General features: G+C 46.2%; 1 protein-coding gene across 2 annotated transcripts; it reads left to right on the top strand.

Annotated features, from left to right (window-relative positions):
* Positions 1-7,923: 7,923 nt before the first annotated feature.
* On the top strand, positions 7,924-18,095 carry Zic3 (Zic family member 3). 2 transcript variants are annotated; one of them, XM_052171448.1, is made up of 3 exons: positions 7,924-8,980; positions 10,104-10,267; positions 17,946-18,095. In XM_052171448.1, exons 1-3 carry the CDS (start codon positions 7,924-7,926, stop codon positions 18,093-18,095), a joined length of 1,371 nt encoding a protein of 456 aa, XP_052027408.1. The 2 variants fall into 2 exon arrangements, with proteins under 2 accessions (XP_052027408.1, XP_052027407.1); XM_052171447.1 differs by lacking the exon at positions 17,946-18,095 and adding an exon at positions 11,105-11,284.
* Positions 18,096-18,738: the final 643 nt, after the last annotated feature.

Genomic DNA, 18,738 nt, shown 5'->3' on the forward strand with positions numbered 1-18,738 from the left:
ATACTTTAAGGGCATTAAGTTCCCTTAGTCCTCACAAGAACTTGACCTTTAGCCCCCTTCAACTACTTGGTACTGAAGTGTGTGCATTGGGGTAGGGATGACAGGGCAGAGAGTCTGGACTCAGGAATTTCACTTGAACACCTGTCTTAGAGGTATCCAGGACTTTCCCACTGAAATTAGGCCTTCCTGTCCTTGAAGCCTTCTTTATTAATTTGAGATAAGCAAGAGAAAGTGTGACAAAGAAACTGTAAAGAACCAGGTAGGCATTGAACTTGATTCCTGAAAGATGGAGCAAAGGATGCTAGGACACAACACAGCCAGAGCAAACAGGGAAAGAGGCTGAGATATATACGGCATGGTGGGCAAAGGGTCAAGGCAATGCTCTCTGCTGAATCTCAAGGGCCGTTTATGCCTGCAGTGTATCTGGCACCAGCAAGAGACAGGGATCAGACCTCCTGCCCATGTGAAAGCATCAGTCTCTCCTGATGGCTCCTGTGGTTTTAAAAGAAAAAGAGCATGCTGAGCCATATTAGGAAGCTCATAGCATCTCTTTTTAGATCTTCAAGCTTCTCTGCTTCAAGTTGACTTTTCCACAATTACCACCTTTGGAAAGACCTGACATGCAGGAAGTTTTCTCCACCCACTTTCCCATGTGGCCCATGGATGGGCCACATTTAAGTAAGTTCCTTGATATGACAATTTATTCCATCCACACTATAATCCTGAAAATAGGATAGCCAAATAAGGTACAGGATGCATGCGTGCATACACACACGCGCGTGTGCGCATACACACACACACACACACAGAGACACACACACACACACACACACACACACACACACTCATAAGTTAGATTGTTGAAAATGTCCTGGAATCATTTTAGTAATCTAATTGGTAATTGCGCTTTAGTATTTTTAAAGTTGGGTGTAGAACCCAGGATCTGGAGTATGATAGGCCTTCAATCTCTTAGTAAGCTGTACCCTAGCTCATGCCATCTTCATAGCTTAAAGACAGAGGAAGTGTGGGAAGGAGAGCTAAAAGTCTACTGGCTAAAGATATTTGTCAGGGGAGAAAAGTGTGAGGTGGTTTCAGGAGAAGGGTGTGTGTGTGTGTGTGTGTACCCCATGCCATGACCTAAGAAAACAGAGTTGAATTGAGCAGAAGCAAGACACTGACCTCTGTGTTCCTAAAGGCCCCTTGGGCCTAGGGAATCGAGGTCACTTCCCTCTGGCTTCCTGAAGGCAAGCTGCTCAGTGGCCTCAGCTTGGACTCGCATGCTTTGGTTTGGTTGGTGGTTGTGGTTGCCCCTCAGGGTTCAGTCACGCAGAAAGGGTCAATAAACTATGTATCTTTAGCCAAAGAAGAGAGACAATAAAACCACCCTCAGGGTCAGAGGTCACCTAGTCACTGATTGAGATATTCACAACTCCTTTTCCTCATTTCTCTTCCTCATCCCCTCTTTCCTCTCCAAGGCTACCGTTCTTTTATTTATTTATTTATTTATTTATTTATTTATTTATTTATTTATTTATTTTTACCTTTCTCCAAAGTCAGAGTGATTCTCATAATTGAGGTGCTACCAGAAAAAAAAAATCATATCTAATACCAAATGCATCTTGAAAATAAGGGGTGTGTGTAAAACCTAACAGAATATGTCTTTTTCTCTGACACTGCAGCCACTCCCCAGGCCAGGGGTCAGCAGACCTTTCCTGGAAAAGGCGCAATAGAAAGTGTTTTAAGCTCTTCAGGCCACCTGCAGTCTGTGAAGCATAATCTCTTCTCACTTTTCTTCCCTTTTCCACCTCTAACCCTTTAAAGGTGATTTAAGAACCATTCTTGGCTCCTGGACCATTGGAATACGACAGGCTAGGCATCGCATGTCGCAGTTTGCCATTCAAATCCAAACCAGATATTTGTCTAACACTCCTTGACTCGGTCTGATTTAGAGATAGGAGAGAAAGAGGGAAGGGAGGCCCTGAGCTTTGTTTTAATACCAAACTCCCTACCGTCTATCCTCTCACTAGGAAAGGAATCCCAAACAAGTGCAACTTGATTTTACAAAAAGTCACTCCTGAACTGTGTAAAGTCCCTTTGGGATCTGAGAGAATTTTAAGAGGTTAGGAATCTGTGCTTTCAACTTCTATAGAAGAAAAGACAGCCAAGGACACAGCAGCCTCTGCCCATAGTGGGAGAAAGTTGGAGTGTTGGAATGGGCCTGGATAGGGAAAATGGGTTCTCTAGAACTAAACACCATGAGAGTCACTACTAGCAACTCTAGTGCAGTCCAGAAATAATTTTCCATCACTTAAGGATCAAGATTTCGTCTCAAAGCAGAGAAACTGGTGAGCAAATATGTCATAAGAGTCTAAGGTTTCTTTACTGGTCTGAGAACTGAGCTAATCTACATTTTAGAACTAACAACATTTAAGAGCTTAGAGGTCACCTTGGGATTCAGGGTAAATACACATTAGTGTGTGTTGTGTTCTGCAATGCTAGCAAACTTGACTTGAAATCCTTTTTTTCTTAGCCCATCCCACTGAGTTTCTGGAGAACTTGTAAAAGTAAGTCAAATATGCTGTTTAGTGACTAAAATTAAAACTGTACCATTGCACACCTCTTCTGGTAGTCTCTGTCTGCCTGTCTTCTAGATCTGCCACTCCAAGGTATTCTGGTCTCAAAAAAAAAAAAAATGGGAATTTTTTTTCACTGTGACTTGCCCTTTTTTTGGCATCCAAGCCACCTGGCTACTGGAGACAAACAACTGGGTACTCTTGGAGGTATAAAGGGACTCTTTGGTGACAGCACCTAAGGAGACAGGGTCATCATTTATCTGGAACCTTTCACCAGGACTGGACACAGGAGTGCTGTCTTCCTCAATCTCCTGGACTTCAGGAACTACCTTCTTAATCCCAAAGTGGATTTTGCTAGCCTTGGTTTAACTCCCTGCCTTGTATCTGCAAGTTTAACCCCTTTTACTGCAGCCTGCATCTCCGAGGTTCAAGGGCATATATCTGTACAGCCCTGATTGACAAGTGCAATGAAAAAGCTCAGCCTTGCCTTCTTTGCATTTCATTACATCGGGCAGCAAAATGCCTTGAAACTGCATAGGACAAAGACAAAACAATTTTTAAGGGAAAAAAGTTCGATTAACAATACCTATCTGTTGATTTTCTATTAATTTTTAAAGGTATTTAGGGCTTCTAAAATATGTCCAGACTGTGGTGAAAACTGGTGGAGTCCGTAAAACCTGGAGCTCAGTGAGCGCCTGGTGAGTGTATCCGCAGGTCCCAGAGCCCTTCAGCTCCACCGCTGAAGCCAATTAAGAGCTTTATCTTAGCATAAAAACTAAAGACGAGTTAAACACACCCTTACCCTTATTTTCTTTCTCCATTTTTTATTGCCATTTGCGGGGTTTCCCACCTTTTTTCTTTTTTTCTTTCTTCTTTTTTCCTTTTTAAAAGACCTGGGACTCTGAAGAGAGGGTAGAGATTTAGGTAAAGAAATTGTCTTGTCGTTTACCAGAAAAAAAAAAAAAAAACTTCGAATAATGGTGAGTTTCAAGGACACATTTCAACGAGAAATACTTTGTACTCCACTGGGGAGATGAAGGGGCACCAAATTCACCGTCTTGGAATAATTCCCTTCCTGGATTCAAAGATTCATTTATTGAAATAAATCAGGAAGCATTGGCAGAACGGAAATCCGCTTGCTGGGTTTAAAGGGTCTTTAAAATGTTGTGAGTGTTAGATTGCAAGTCTTTTCTAAATATAAAACAGAAGAAAAGACCGCAGTGTTTCCCTTGGACGTAAAGAAAATTGCTAGGTCTCCGACTTAGGATCATTTCGTGTCCGCTACAGAATTTTTAAAAAAGACTGCATGATAGATAACACAATGTGCGGCACATGTTTCGTTTTTTGAGGCAACTGGCAGGAGAGAAGTGCAAAGTGCTGCGTCCGTCCGGAGGCTCTGTGCTCTGTGGAGAAACCAGTTCTACCCTGTTGCCCCTCACAGCGGGGTTTTTTTCCTCTCCTCCTCCTCCAAGATAGGTTCTACAAAGAATCAGACTCAAAAGCTTTGGCAATGATAAGCTTCTCTGATTTTATTTATTGCTTTAGATTTGGGTATAAAAAATAATCTTTTCCCCCTTTACTGTTTGAACTCGGTGTGGGGAAAGGATCCTATTATATTTCCTATCCATGCAGACATGTGGATATTTAGACCAGACCACATACAACTGGGGGACACATAAAAGAGATTTATTAGTTAATTTAGGCTGCCTAATACACATGTAAACCCCAGAAAGCCCAAGTTGTTGAGGGAACTTCGGTTACAGTGGAAAAGAAGAACCAGGACCCGGGTTCGAGTAGTCCTGTCTGACGCCATGATTCCGTTCTGCACCTGGGGGACGGGAAGGGGGAGGGGGCAAGAGGAGGAGTGCTTTCCACCTCTGGCCGTAGCTTCTGTGTGGGGTAAAATTCTGACCTTTCAAGTCGCCACTCTGGCTCTTGGCCTCAGCTCCCCAAAGCTCTAGGTCCGCCCCCACACCCCGCAAGTGTCTCCCAGAGTCTCCTTCAAAAACAGCAACTTGTGAGAGAAGCTGCTTCAAGTCCTGAGAAAAAGTTAACTTTCCTCTTGCCCAACAACACGGATTTGTTTTGTGAGGCAAAGGAGCTTTATTTGTTCACGCGGTGACTTGCTAAAGCTGGAGAGATACTTCTTTCCACCGCGATTAAGTGTCCGGGCTTCCCCTCCCCAAATATGGAAACTTCCACCCATACCAACCACAACAGGATTCGAAATGGCCTGCCTGTGCCCTGCTGCTCATAGAGGCCCCAGTCTCATCCTTTGGGGTGGGGTATCTGGAACCCCTGAGCCTCACTGAACAACTGCACTCCTAAGGGGCCTGGCTGCCTCGGGAAGAGCTCCTCTGCCTGGGTTTTGGCCTAGCTGAACAGCCTCAGGTCTGCCCCTTAACTAGGACTCCCCCTCCCCCTTCCCACCTTCCCACTTCTCGGTTGATGATCTAATTGAATTATGCCTTTTTGTTCTAGGGACTGCAGAGCACGTGCTGGAGGCAATTAATTATCGGAATGTGGCCGCATCAAAACGGACACTCGGTACCCGGTAGGTCAGCGGCGGCAGCATCCCCCTTGCCCTGCGTTCGAGACTCCTCCCCAAAAAGAGGAATGCTAGCCGCCAGCTGCCAAGCCTCTTCTCCAAGCCATTGCCCGGTAGCTTGCTCAGATTTCCAATCCTTCAAGACCCTCGCTTATCCGGGTATCTGCAGGGGCTGCCGGGAAACTCTTGCAGCAGCCGTGGCGGGACAGCTGCCTTCCCTTGCATCTCCAAGCGGACGGGATCCAAACTTTTTCCTAAGCAGCTACGCGTCCTGGGGTGGTAGTGCTGAGGGGAGACACAGGAATGCTCAGAAGGAAATTAAGGAAAAATAAGACTAGGGGGAAGAAAGAAAAGCAGTCCTCCCTTTTTTGCAAACCTGACTCCACGGAATTCATTTGCATGACTTAAACATATTTGTTATTCTCTAAAACTCCCCACCCCACCCGCAAAGAAACTCTGTGGAGGGAGATGAAAGCCTTTTTTTTGAAGAGCTTGTTCGGTAAATGCAATAATTTAAAAGTCAGCAGTGCCCTCACCTTGCAGCTTGGGGAGAAGGCTCTAACTGTGGAGTGAGATTGGGATGAATTGGCTGTGAAGGGGCCACTTACTATAAAATGTGGTGTCAGTAGCACCTTCTCTCCGCAAACTATCTTAGAAGGTGAGGTGTTGGCCAGATTAGTCAGCTAGCAGGGCAGAAGCCGAGAAGCTGCAGTTAAAACGCGCTGCTTGAGGCGCTCTCCTGGCGCCTCTGAACTTGATCAGATGTTGTTTCCTACAGAGAGATGGCCGCCAGGCTGTGAGGCTGCCTCAAGGCATAGACTTTGGAGGCTCTGCCCTGCTTGGGCTGTGGCAATCACAGCCATCTCTCAGCCTTTTCTTCCCACCCACTTTCTTCCACCCTTTGCTAGTGCTTTGCCGCACAAATCATGGGTGGATTTATAACCCTGCTTCTGGTCATTTTGTTCAGAGGGGGAAACAAAACCTCTCATCAGGGGAAGAGTGGTGGGTAAAAAGGCCACTGCAACAGTCCCCTGGAAAGCAGTTCCTTTAGGGAGTAACTGCTTCCCTGGGTCACTAGGTGCTTCACTGGGCAGGCATAGAAGAGAGGAAAGTCCAGGACGTTAAAGGGGGAGGAAAATTCCATTCCCTGGTTGTCCTTAATACTTTTCCGTTTCAAAACGTGGAGTATCCAAAGCTTGTTGATTCAGCCACACGGAAAGCACAGTTACTGTTTAGTGTGTTCACTCTGTTTTGTATACATAGGCTATGTTCTTACACAGCATGTATTTAGCATCTATGCATGTTTCTGGCATGTGCCTGTATGTTCGCTGTGCTTTGTTTAGTGTTGATACTGTGTTGCTTACTTTATTATGTGAAGCGTCTTTCGGGAGATGTGCTTGTTTTCTGTGTTTCGTTCACGTTTCCTGCTATTTGCTTAGGTGTTGTACATGGTTGTTGCATTGTGTCTGTTGTATCACGGGGCAAGGGGATGATGCTGAGTTAGCAGTGAGTACAGCAGCTAGTCATAGACACAGGGTGACAGTCTGACTCCGAATTACGGGTGGTAGGCTGGCTCTAAGAGCTATCTTTTCTTCTAGTTTGGACAGTGGACAGTTACCTCTAATTTGGGGCACAGGAAGGGAGGAAGCTGATCCGGCCTGGGTCTGGAATCTCCTAACGGGGTGTGGGGTGGAAGCCACAGTTGATCAGGAACACAGGCTTGCCCCAGTCATGCGGGAATTTGTTCTCGGTAGAAAAAAACGTTCTCTAGGTGGTGAGGCAGCAGGGTCCCAAGTGGGTACCACAGTGCCTTCTGGACCAAAAGAGAACGGCAGCGACAAGTATCTTCTTGGGTCAAAGAGTTTCTTTAGCCTAGGCGGGTACAGAGCGTACGAGGGGTGCTTGGGGCTGGCTTGGAGCAGGGCCAAGCTAGGGAGAGGTTCAGCTCTGTCCCGACGCTTGCGGAAGCCTGGCCCCCGGTCCCCACAGCCTCGCAAGCCCAGCGGAACCCTCTCAGGGACGCTGAGCAGCCTCCGCCTCACCTGCCAGGCGCTCCGCAGCTACCCAATCAGCTGTGGTCGCCCGGCAGCGGCTGCCATGTTCTCCGCTTCGCGCTGCCAATCAGTGTGGCGGTGGCCAATGGGCGACAGGGCCGGGGGTCAGGTGATCTCAGGCCAGCTGGCTCCCCATTGGTGAGCGCTGCCCAGCCTCCCGCTCGGTTTATGTGCGAGGAGTGAGTGATTGACTTTATCAGTCCAAGGACATTACTCTGGAGGTGAAGAGGCTTGGACTCGCGAGGCGAGCAGTGAGGTTCGAGCCTGCTTAGTGCAGGCTGCCTGCCCTGTGGCCACGTTCTGCCTCTGCTACTTGGTGCAGTTGCGCCTGAAAGCCGGTACCCAAGGAGCCTCGGCCCCGTGGTTCCGCGCTCTTGAGTAGAGGAGGGGTGTCCGGGACAGGATTGACAAACCCCGCCCTCCACTTATTATTTTGCTTATTTTTCTTTGTGCGCTCCTGTTAGTTTGTTAAGCAGATTTAGTCCTAGAGTCTTTTCTCCTCCCTTCTCCTCCCTCCTCCTCTCCCATCACCCTCCCCCCCAATCCTTTTTCTTCCCCTCCTCCCTCCCGTCCCTCTGCAGGAGACTCTCGCAGCCAAGGAAAGTTGCAGCTCCGGGTAGCGCCTAGGGGGTCTCCAGGCAGTGTTCAACCGCCGCCATCCCTTTCCGACTACGGCCCTTCAGGGATCTCCTTCGCCTGCACCCTTGCTCACTTCAGCCGGATCTTCTGTATCCAGAACGCCCCACCTATGACGATGCTCCTGGACGGAGGCCCGCAGTTCCCTGGGCTGGGAGTGGGCAGCTTCGGTGCGCCGCGCCACCACGAGATGCCCAACCGCGAGCCTGCAGGCATGGGATTGAACCCCTTCGGGGACTCAACCCACGCTGCGGCCGCTGCCGCTGCCGCCGCCGCCTTCAAGCTGAGCCCAGCCACCGCTCACGATCTGTCTTCGGGCCAGAGCTCAGCCTTCACACCGCAGGGTTCAGGTTATGCCAATGCCCTGGGCCATCATCACCATCACCATCACCACCATCACGCCAGCCAGGTGCCCACCTACGGCGGCGCTGCCTCTGCCGCCTTCAACTCCACGCGCGACTTTCTGTTCCGTCAGCGCGGTTCTGGGCTCAGCGAAGCAGCCTCCGGGGGCGGGCAGCACGGGCTTTTCGCAGGCTCGGCGAGCAGTCTTCACGCTCCAGCTGGTATTCCTGAGCCTCCTAGCTACTTGCTCTTTCCTGGGCTTCATGAGCAGGGCGCTGGGCACCCGTCGCCCACGGGGCACGTGGACAACAACCAGGTCCATCTGGGGCTGCGCGGGGAGCTATTTGGCCGTGCAGACCCATACCGCCCCGTGGCTAGCCCGCGCACGGACCCCTACGCGGCCAGTGCGCAGTTCCCTAACTATAGCCCCATGAACATGAACATGGGCGTGAACGTGGCTGCCCACCACGGGCCGGGCGCCTTCTTCCGTTACATGCGGCAGCCCATCAAGCAGGAGCTATCCTGTAAGTGGATCGAGGAAGCTCAGCCGAGCCGGCCCAAGAAGAGCTGCGACCGGACCTTCAGCACCATGCATGAGTTGGTTACGCATGTCACCATGGAGCATGTGGGGGGCCCGGAGCAGAACAACCACGTCTGCTATTGGGAAGAATGTCCCCGCGAAGGCAAGTCCTTCAAGGCGAAGTACAAACTGGTCAACCACATCCGAGTGCACACTGGCGAGAAACCCTTCCCGTGTCCCTTCCCGGGCTGCGGGAAGATTTTTGCCCGCTCTGAGAATCTCAAGATCCACAAGAGGACCCACACAGGTAAGGGGAGCAGACAGGTGGGCGCGGGCCTCCCCAGGGGCACCCTGCCACCAAGCGGACCTGAACCGCGAGAGAGGGAGAGGGGTGGAGGCCGAGGCGAGGGGCGGCGCCCCGCCGAGACCATTCAGTTCGATGCGCCGTCACTGCCCCTCCACCCCTCACCCCCCGGGAACCTGCGGCGCTTTTGCCGAGTTCTAAGTTTCCGAGCAGACTGCTGTGGCCTCAGGAACTAATTGGGACCTTCTCGCGCCCAGGAACCAACTGGCGCCACCTCTTTTTGTGTTCTTTTCTGGGTTACTAGGAAGAGACTCCGAATGTGTTGGGAGTATATTGCTTACAAGCGACTTAGCTCTCTGAACACATTCGGGGAAGGCAACCATAGAAATGCTAATGAAAACTAACTTTGGTTACTTCCGTTCTTTTTTACACTTGATTGGCATATCTCCTAATTAAATGACTGATACTTTTGTCAAACTATTTTTATTTGGAGCTCCAGGTTCAGTTTAGTCCTTTGGAAGAAAGCTAAAGTAGAAAAGACACTGGTTTCTGTGGCTTGCTCAGAATCTCTTGTAAAATTATGTGTCGTCCCCGGATTTATGTAGTGTTCTCCTTCCGAAAATTAGTAAGAATACCAGGCTTAGCAAAACCGCTACATTTGAAAGAGGCAAATTAAAAAACACAAAGAAGGGGAAGGATAGGACTGTCCCATTCCCGGCCCATTGTCCTACCCAGCTTGGTTACACTGCCGAGGTAGTGGCGTAATGTGCCCGCACATTAGGAGCCCTGGTTCCTTTGGAGTGGAAGCACAACTTGGGGTAAACTTCTGAGGATCCCCCTCACCCCCCGCGCTTTCTGCTCCTGGGAGAACAAAGGGATGTTCGGGTTCTGGGCCGACCCTACTCTACCCCTGCCTAGGATCGCCACTGCCCAACTCAGCAAGCTCAATCAACGCTCTGGGTTTTTCCCCCCTCCAGGGAAAACAGATGCTACGTCCTTCCACAGTCCGCGTTTCCCTCTGCAGAAAGACCGCCGGACTTTTCAATCTCCCGCTCACCACTCTGAGAAGTTTCTAGGTTTAACTGTATTCTCCCCTCCCCCTATTTTGCATTTTTGCCTTTTGCAGGTGAGAAACCTTTCAAATGTGAATTCGAGGGCTGTGACAGACGGTTTGCCAACAGCAGCGACCGCAAGAAGCACATGCATGTGCACACCTCGGACAAGCCCTATATCTGTAAAGTGTGCGACAAGTCCTACACACACCCGAGCTCCCTGCGCAAACACATGAAGGTAATTACCTCTTTATTAGCGGTCGGCGGTTTGTAAACATTCGGCCTGATACCGGGCCGCAGAACGGAAGCGCCCGCGCTGCCAACCCCTCTATCCTTAACGTTAAATCCGATTTGCTCCAGCACTGACACCTTGAACCCATTTTGAGGATGGGGGTGGAGGGGGGTCGAGAAGGAGAGAGCTGAGTTGGGAGGGGGAAGGGAGTGGAGGGAACAATCAGTTGTTTACTGGGAGGCTCTAACGGAGCTCGCCAGGGCTTGAGCTTTCCGTGGCCAGCTCCATCCTAGCTCAGCCCACGGTGGGAATCCGGAGTGGGCGCTCCGAACCCGGGCTAGTGACATCCTTTTGCTCCTCTGCTTTCGATAAAACAATAGGGCCGAGGAGCGCAGTCCGATTCCAACACATTTGTGTGGGAATTCAGAGCACCCAACCCCCAACCCAGCCCTGTGTCACTCATCTCTATACCTGCTTTCCCAGGCCGAAATCTGAAAGTAAAATCTGGAGTGGCTATTTTATAGGGCCCAAAGAATAACTACTGGCCCACTCCATCCACTTTTTTTTATTTTTGTTTTTTAAGTACCACGACTAAAATGGAATTCTTTATTCCTTTTCCAGCCTGGTTTTTGGTGGAAATGCTAGGAGTGTCTAGACATCAGTAATATGGAAAAACAAATTTTTTAAATCCCATTTCTCTTTTAAGTGGTCAGCGGGCAGTCTTGTTCTCTTATAGTATTAAAACTGATCTTGTTTTGTTGTTATTTGGGGGTTTTATTTATTATTGCTTTCACATTGCCAGTTGGAATTATATTCATTATAATATATACATGTTAATTTTAGGTTCATGAATCTCAAGGGTCAGATTCTTCCCCTGCTGCCAGTTCAGGCTATGAATCTTCCACTCCACCCGCTATAGCTTCTGCAAACAGTAAAGATACCACTAAAACCCCTTCTGCAATTCAAACTAGCACCAGCCACAACCCTGGACTTCCTCCCAATTTTAACGAATGGTACGTCTGAGGACAACCAAAATGCATTTAAAAAAGAAAACTGAGACAAATCAGATGGAAATGGAGTTTTAAAGCAAGAGGCCATATATAGGGCTACATCTTGGTAATTGCAATTGTTCAGGAAGGTTTGGGGCAAGATCCAAAAGTAGCTATGCCCTTCTCTCAGGATTAGAAAATAAGTTTTGGCATTTGAAGGAATTTTTTACAAAATCTTTTCACTGCTTTTCCTGCCCCCTCTTGCTCTCTGTATACCCCGTTCTGAAACTCCTTCAAATCATTTTAATTAACACTGTCCTGTTTCTTGAGGAAGTTATCGATGGCTTGGTGGTGGTGATGTTAAACTGATGAAAATTCTTCTTCGCCTTAGTGGTGATTGTTTAAACTCTCACGGTCTTAAACCATGCCAAAGTCCTGTTATGTCTTGAACTTTTCTTCAAAGCATTACACTTGTGAATGTATCTTCGTCTAATGGGGTCGAAACTTGTTGTTCAGTATTTTTTCAGGCTGAGGATATGATGTTACTCTACACAGATTGTGACGTTTAGTATACAGTTGCCTTTTGTAATAACTTTTCTTTTTGTAAATACATATCCATTGATGCCATATTTATCGTTTGTAATTTAATTATTGCTGCAAGTGCCGGGAACTGAACAATATTTATGGATAAATGTTTTCTAACAAATTCTGTACAGCTTTTGATTATAACTGCTTTTAGGATTAAACAATTATTGTTTTGAGAAAAGGAACACAATTTACAATTTTTTGAACCACACTGACTTTTTTGTTTTGTAACAGCCTCCTACAAATAGGAGACGTTAGTAAATTGAATTTTGTTTGTTGGTATTTATAACTCACTCAGATCCCTTTTTTAATTGTTAAATTATTTTTCTATTGCAGTCTAGATTCCTTACAATGTCAGTTTCCATCTGGGGAGGACCCTCCTTTCTTTATCTCTAGCTCAGATGGTTGTTTAACTGCGAGTTTAAATGTGTTTGTCCTGGATTTTCGGCATGCAAATCAAATAATACTGATCAATTCACTTAGTGGCCATGACATCTCAATCTTGTACTTCAAAGACTGAGAGGCTGGATTTAATCATTCCTGCCCTATATATATAAACATAAGGTAACCTAATTAGTTTTATGTCCCTTAGTTCTTTATTACTTTACATAAAAATGAAAATTATGGCAGGATGCATGTCTGTTGAGAGATCACTCATATACCTATATGTTTGTATCTATGACATACCTAATCTGCCTATCAAATTTATTTAGCTTCAAAAGATAGCACACCTCTGAAATGGCAATGAGCAAGGCCAGTTGAACAGTGCTTCTTATGGTTAAAGTGCTTCTTAAAAAAAAAAAAACAAAAACAAAAAAAAAACAAAAAAAAACATAGTCTTTAAATTTTGGATGGCAAAGGCTGATTTGTTTGCTGTATATAGTTCAATTCATGATTATCACAATTACTCATAACATTTATATAGCGGTGTGATAACTGCAGCAGTTCCTAAATGATAACTGTGGAAAGAAAAACAGTTGCAAAATACAGTTATTTTTAAAGTTCATTACTTGTAGGCAAAGATGTTAAGAGCATTGTTTCCATTAAAATCAGTAACAATGAAAAATGGTTGTTTGTTTTGTGATAAAATGTTAACAATCCATTTCATCTTCAGTGAAGCAACTCATTTGGACAAACAGTTCTTTTTACAGTGGGTCTATGGAAAAGAAACTGATCACTATTTTGGGGGGTTGAAGTGGGTAGAGTTTGGAGACTTTTTTTAGGGTGCTGTTGGTTATTGAGAGCCCAATCTCTGCATGATTCACAGAAAAGTGGAGATAAGGAATTGTAAAGTATTTAGAAGTGTAATAATGAATAGGCTTAAGTACCTCTTTTCGATTTAAGGGGCAATGCTCTCAGTTTTTGGTGGCAGTCATTTTGATATTATATAATCATTTTCAATTCTAGAATTTTGTTGATTGTTCTTTCTGAAGAAATAAAGTCTTGGCACATCGTATTTATGTTATAACTTTTTTTTTTGTATTTGGTGCCCAATATTTTTCCCATGTTCAAATAAATCAATCTAAAATTGAAATGCTTAGAGAATTTCTGGTGTTTTAAAACAAACTTTGATTCCCAAGGTCCATTCAAATTATCCATTTTGTTATCCACTTATTTTTGTCAACAATTAAGTATTGACAGTTTTTTCTTTGGAGGCAATACTTTGTTAGTGAAAAATGGTGTCTTTTGCACTTGGCTTTGCTGGTGTCCATCTGAAGGCCATGAACAGAAACTGGGATGATCGTACAGGTGCTGAGCAGGTAACCAGGTCAGTTCATCACACCCCGCCCAGACATCCCAATCTTGACCTTGACAATGAGGGTTTGGACCAGATTCATATTTCAGACTTTCCTTCTCATAGAAACCAGAGACAATTTTAAATGCTCAGCAATTTTTCAGAGGGCATTTTATTCATAAGACTGACTAAATTTGTGTCATTGTGAAATATAAATGGCCAGCCTTTCTTCTAAGTATTCAATGAGTTTCCACAGTTTGCTGGTTTTTCTCCATGAGTTCCCTCCCTGCTGACCCCAGTTCTAACCTGGCTTTTAGTAGAGATAGGTCAAGTAACACTGGCTAAACCCTTGCATATGTTAATTAAATAACATGAAATATTTCATTAGTGGCTTGACAATATTCTACCATAGATTTTTACAGAAAAGCACTCTTCAGTGTCCTATGAGGAAACTGACAACACTGATGATAACCTAATAACTATAAAACCTGATTCCCTCTTGGTTTGTGTACAGCCAATCTCTTGAAACTATTCTTATGCATTTCTTTTTTACAAAGAAAACTTGGTTTCTTTGAATCCTTTGATTTTTTTTTTTTCCTTGCTCATAATCTGGCATCAGGAATGCAAACTAAGCAACCTAAGAGAGTAAGCACACACAAATGCTAAATCCAGGTCCAAGCTTGGCTCCTAGTAATCTTCTCCTTGAAAATGAGTAGTTAGCATAGTATCTCAAGATGATGGGTAAGGGAGGTGTTTCTAAGAGCGGCTGATGAGCTCTGGCCTTCATCAAATTTGGAAGGTTCAAACATCAGCATTGTAGGGCAGAACAGACTGTTTAGTAGGTACTATGAAGGGTGACCTAGTTAGTGTTCCCAAAACCTTCCAGATTTCATGCGCTCTGCATTTCTGCTTGAATTCTTGCCTCTTTGGTCCCTGGCTTCCATACTCCCCTTTCCCCCTAAGAAATCAGCCCAAACCAGAAGTCCAGAGAAATAATGCCTTTTAAGTTTTTGAAAGGATCTGCCACCATATGAGTGAAGGGTCCTGCTGTATCTAGTACCTAAGCTCGGTTCTCTCACAGGCCCTGGAGTTCCAAGGCTCCAGTTAGGCCCTAGCCTGGGGGAAAGCAAGGGGAGTGACGCTAGGGGTTTCAGTAGCCCTTGGGGAGCCCCTGGGCCCTGTCTACACACCAAATTCTTCTAAACCTCAGCTTGAGGTTTGGGCGGGGAGGAGGGGACCTCATTTCCTAGGGTCAATTCTCTCGCGGTTTCTGCCCGCTGACCCTTTGACCTCCACCAACAGGGCCCTTGGCGGCCATAAGCTAGCGGATCGCCTTGGGCTCCGAGGACGCTTCGCGCCCCATCGCCTCGGCCTCATTAGGCCGGCGGGGCTGTAAAGCAGAAATCAGCTTCGGCCTAATCCCGACCTGGGGGTCAATTCGAGCCCAAACAATGGCGATCTCCTACGACTACAGCATAGCGCTGCCAGCAAACTTTGTGTTCAATTCCTTATCCACTGACGATGGGGGTGAGGGGTGAGGACGGTGGTGCCCGAAGGACACTTGCGGCATCCGCATCAGTCGGCAAACGCCCTCTGCAAGCGCATCTGTGGTGCCAGGAATGGAGGCGGTGAGGCTCCTGCATTCCCTGGGTATGAGGCTGACTCACAAGGGGCCTCCTCGGCACTGGGAACACACTTTGAAGTGGGTTTTTAGCGCGCACGTGTGAGAGCTCGGCCGGGGCCTTAGCGGGGACCCGCAGGGAGGAAAGAGGAGGCTCCGGTGCGGGCTTCAACCCCGCCCCTGCTCCCCGTGGCTTCGGCCTTTTCAAGCCAAGACCGGGGACCTTAGGGCTCCCCCCCACCCCCACGCCCGCGGCGGGCGCGGCGCGCAGGCGCAAAGCCTTGCAGCCGTCGAGCAGGATTTTGCGGCAAGGGGGTGGAGGGGAGGTTGAAAGCAGCCTCGCGGGGAGGGCGGCCTCGGCTAAACCGGGTGGGGGGGGGGGCGGGGTGGGAGGAAAGGAGAGGGATGTGGAAAGGAGGGTTGGTTTGGGGGCGGCTCTCGAGTCGGGAACATGGCGGCCGGATGCGAACCCCCGCAGCGCGCCGCACAACGCAGACTAAGGGCTGCTGCGGCGCTGTGTTGTCGTTGAAATTCCCTGGTTATTTCTCAGCGCTGGCGCCTCGCGGGACAATGTAGGTCGTGGCAGTTGAACGCAGTTTAAAAACAAACAGAAAAACGGAAGCGAAGAAGTTCTTCCTGGGCACTCTGGTGGGAAATTGATGTGCTTTTTAGGGATTAATGGGTGCGGGGTTGTGTCTCAAAATATTTGAGGAACAAAACCTAGCAGATGAAGCTCCTGCCACACACAAACACACACATGTATCCCGTATCCCTCACTTGTGTGTGTGAGCGGTTTCGAGTTAACCGTGCCCATGTTGGAATTCTACAGCACCTTCGAGTCCTTTAAAAAAAAAAAAAAACGAACAACAGTGGACAAAGTGTTCTCTTCTCAGGACAATGGTCAAGCCAGTTTGGAGGGAAACGAAGGCTTGTCGACCCAGTTGTACCTTTGAGAGATTGTATTCTACCCTTTCCTCAGGCCTCGTTTTCTGCATAAATCTTATAACCAACGCCCCCCACCCATCCCCACAAAATCAGCACCGTTAACGCTTTTGTGTGCGTACCAACAGCTGGTACTCTTAGGTTAAAGGGGAAAGGGGACCCGAAATACCCAAAACTTTAATTCAGTTTTCGGCTTGACTGCCTTCATGCCAGAGTGTGAACCTCTGTGATCTCGAGCTCCTGTTTCCTGCACAGGAAAATAAAAACGCTACGGATTCACCTTTATATGTGTCGTTAGTAAAGAAAATGACATTTTAAAAGGGTGTGCTTTATTGACTTCCCTCTTCTCTAGGCAAATAAGGTGCAAGAACTCTTCTAGGTGTTCCTAAAGACCAGTGTCCAAGCGAAACGACAACCTTCTTGGGGTTGTCCACTATCAAGCATTCCAGCTTCTGAAGACGTGGGGCAGTTCCTGATGGCCACCTTGGGAAGGGCCCCAGGTGGGTGGGCAGGTCATTAGCAAGTCTGGCACTGATGGGGGAAATCTGCAAAACAGTGCCTTTATCTGCAGAGAACAATTGGTGGGGTTGTCTTTCCTTCTTTTCAATGCACAAAGACAGAGGCTTTGGAGCAAGAATTTGGACTATGCATTTAAGTTGCGGTGTTTTGCATTGAAAACCTCTGGGCAATTAAAATTAGCATGCTCCATAGTATTTTCTGTGCTTTTATTATGTGTGGTTTCTGCATGTCAAAGGAGTTGGAGTCTCTTCTGCAGTTTGAAAACTATTTTGAAATTGCCACCAAGTTAATTTTTGCCCCTCTGTCCTGTGGGTGAAGTTTCCTTCCCAGGCTTGGCCTCCCTATAGGACCACGGTGCAATGATCTACTGGCATCTTTGGGAGAAAAAATGAAATAAACTGCGTTTGCTTGATATTTTGCTTTTCTGTCTGAACCCTGAAATGTTAGCTTTTTTTGTTTGTTTGTTTTTCTAGCTAAATCTCTTGATATCAAGTTTGAAAAAAAGGAAAATTCTTTCAATTGGAAAAGTGTTGGTCATGGGTTAGTCAGTTAGGGGTTTGATTCTGTTCAGTTGACTTTAAAATCAAGCTAAAATGCTTTGGTGAATGGTTTCCTTGGGACTCCTGAGCTGTCTTTGGGTCACTTCATAGATAAACTGGTTGGCTTTTCTTTTTTAATAGGGATTATGTAAACGGAATTTCTGCAAAACAGAGCAAGTTATGTTGGTTGCCTCCAAAAGGCAAAAACTTCTTTTCTCACTGAGGTTTTTGTTTCTCTCATAACTTAACTATTGAAATGTACAGCTTGAAAAGTCTTAAATTTGCAGGAAGCATTTGAAGAGAGAACTGTTCACACCACTTGGACTAATGATAACACAGGCGCAAAAGGTCTTTGAAAATTAGACGGACTTTTGTTTCAAAACACGTGTTAGAACTAAAACAGCTAGGAGGGTAAGCAATTTTGTGCATTTCTAATGTGACACCACTTCAGCCTGTTGGCCTCTCTGCTGACCAGAGAAGCAGAAGCTTTAGAGCAGCTGTAAAACACCTTCCAACAAATGGCAAGGTTATAATATTTGCTCTTTAGTAGGCTATGTGCATTGTCTAAATTGCTTTTTGAAAATGCAATCTATGTAGAGACCATTTGGAAATAAGAGGCTAGAAATAAGACATTACTTCTTGCTTTACTATAAATTAGAAATTTAAAACGACATATCCCAGTAATATTTTATGATTTTTTTTTTCTGTAAGAAATTTTGACCTATCTGCAGTTCACTTTTTGTTTTCTTGCCAGTGTTGTCCTGCTTGGTATCTGGGACAGTCTCTAATTCCTGATGAAGAACTTGATACTGACGTTGGTATGCAGCAACCAGCCCTCCATAACACTTCCTATCCCAAATGCAGGGTTAATGCCGAACCTACTGTGCAAGAAATGATTTACTGATGAGGTTTCAAAGAAAACCACATCAATTTGGATGTCTGTTACCTTGAAGTGATCATTTTAAGAGTAGTATCGTCTTCCTTAGGTCTAAGAAAAAGGACTATTTTCCTCTTTTGGTGTATTGCATTCTGTGTTGAGCAATCATTTCTGAAATGAAAAAAGCAAAAAGGCTTCCCCACCAATTTAGGATTTATAAATGGGAAGATGTTGGTGACGAGGGGCCTTGTTCAGAAGCCAGTAGGCACTATTCTCATGCACTGTTGCAAATCTCTTTCTAATATCTGAGCTGATGCTTAAAACTAAAAAGTGGAGTATTTGCTTTGTTATTTTCATTATGTTTGTATTCAAAAAGCAATATCCAGAATCCTGAGAATTGTTGTTTGACTTAATAAAACTGTTTAAATTATTTCTGTGGCTATTGTTTTATTATAGTAACAACCATAATCCCTAAATAACTTTGATTAACCTGTTGAATGGGGGCAATTTATTTTCTGTTCACATTTTCCTGTGATAGGTGGCTTGTCAGTAACCAGTCGACTCCAGAAGACCGGGAAGAACAAACCCAAACCAATTGTTTTGAGTCTCAAGTCCCTCTACCCTGGGCTTAAGGCCAATTGCTGGGGGAAGTCAGAAAATGCACAAGCAA

Source organism: Apodemus sylvaticus, chromosome X, assembly GCF_947179515.1.
Source record: "Apodemus sylvaticus chromosome X, mApoSyl1.1, whole genome shotgun sequence".
NCBI classification, from domain to species: domain Eukaryota; kingdom Metazoa; phylum Chordata; class Mammalia; order Rodentia; family Muridae; genus Apodemus; species Apodemus sylvaticus.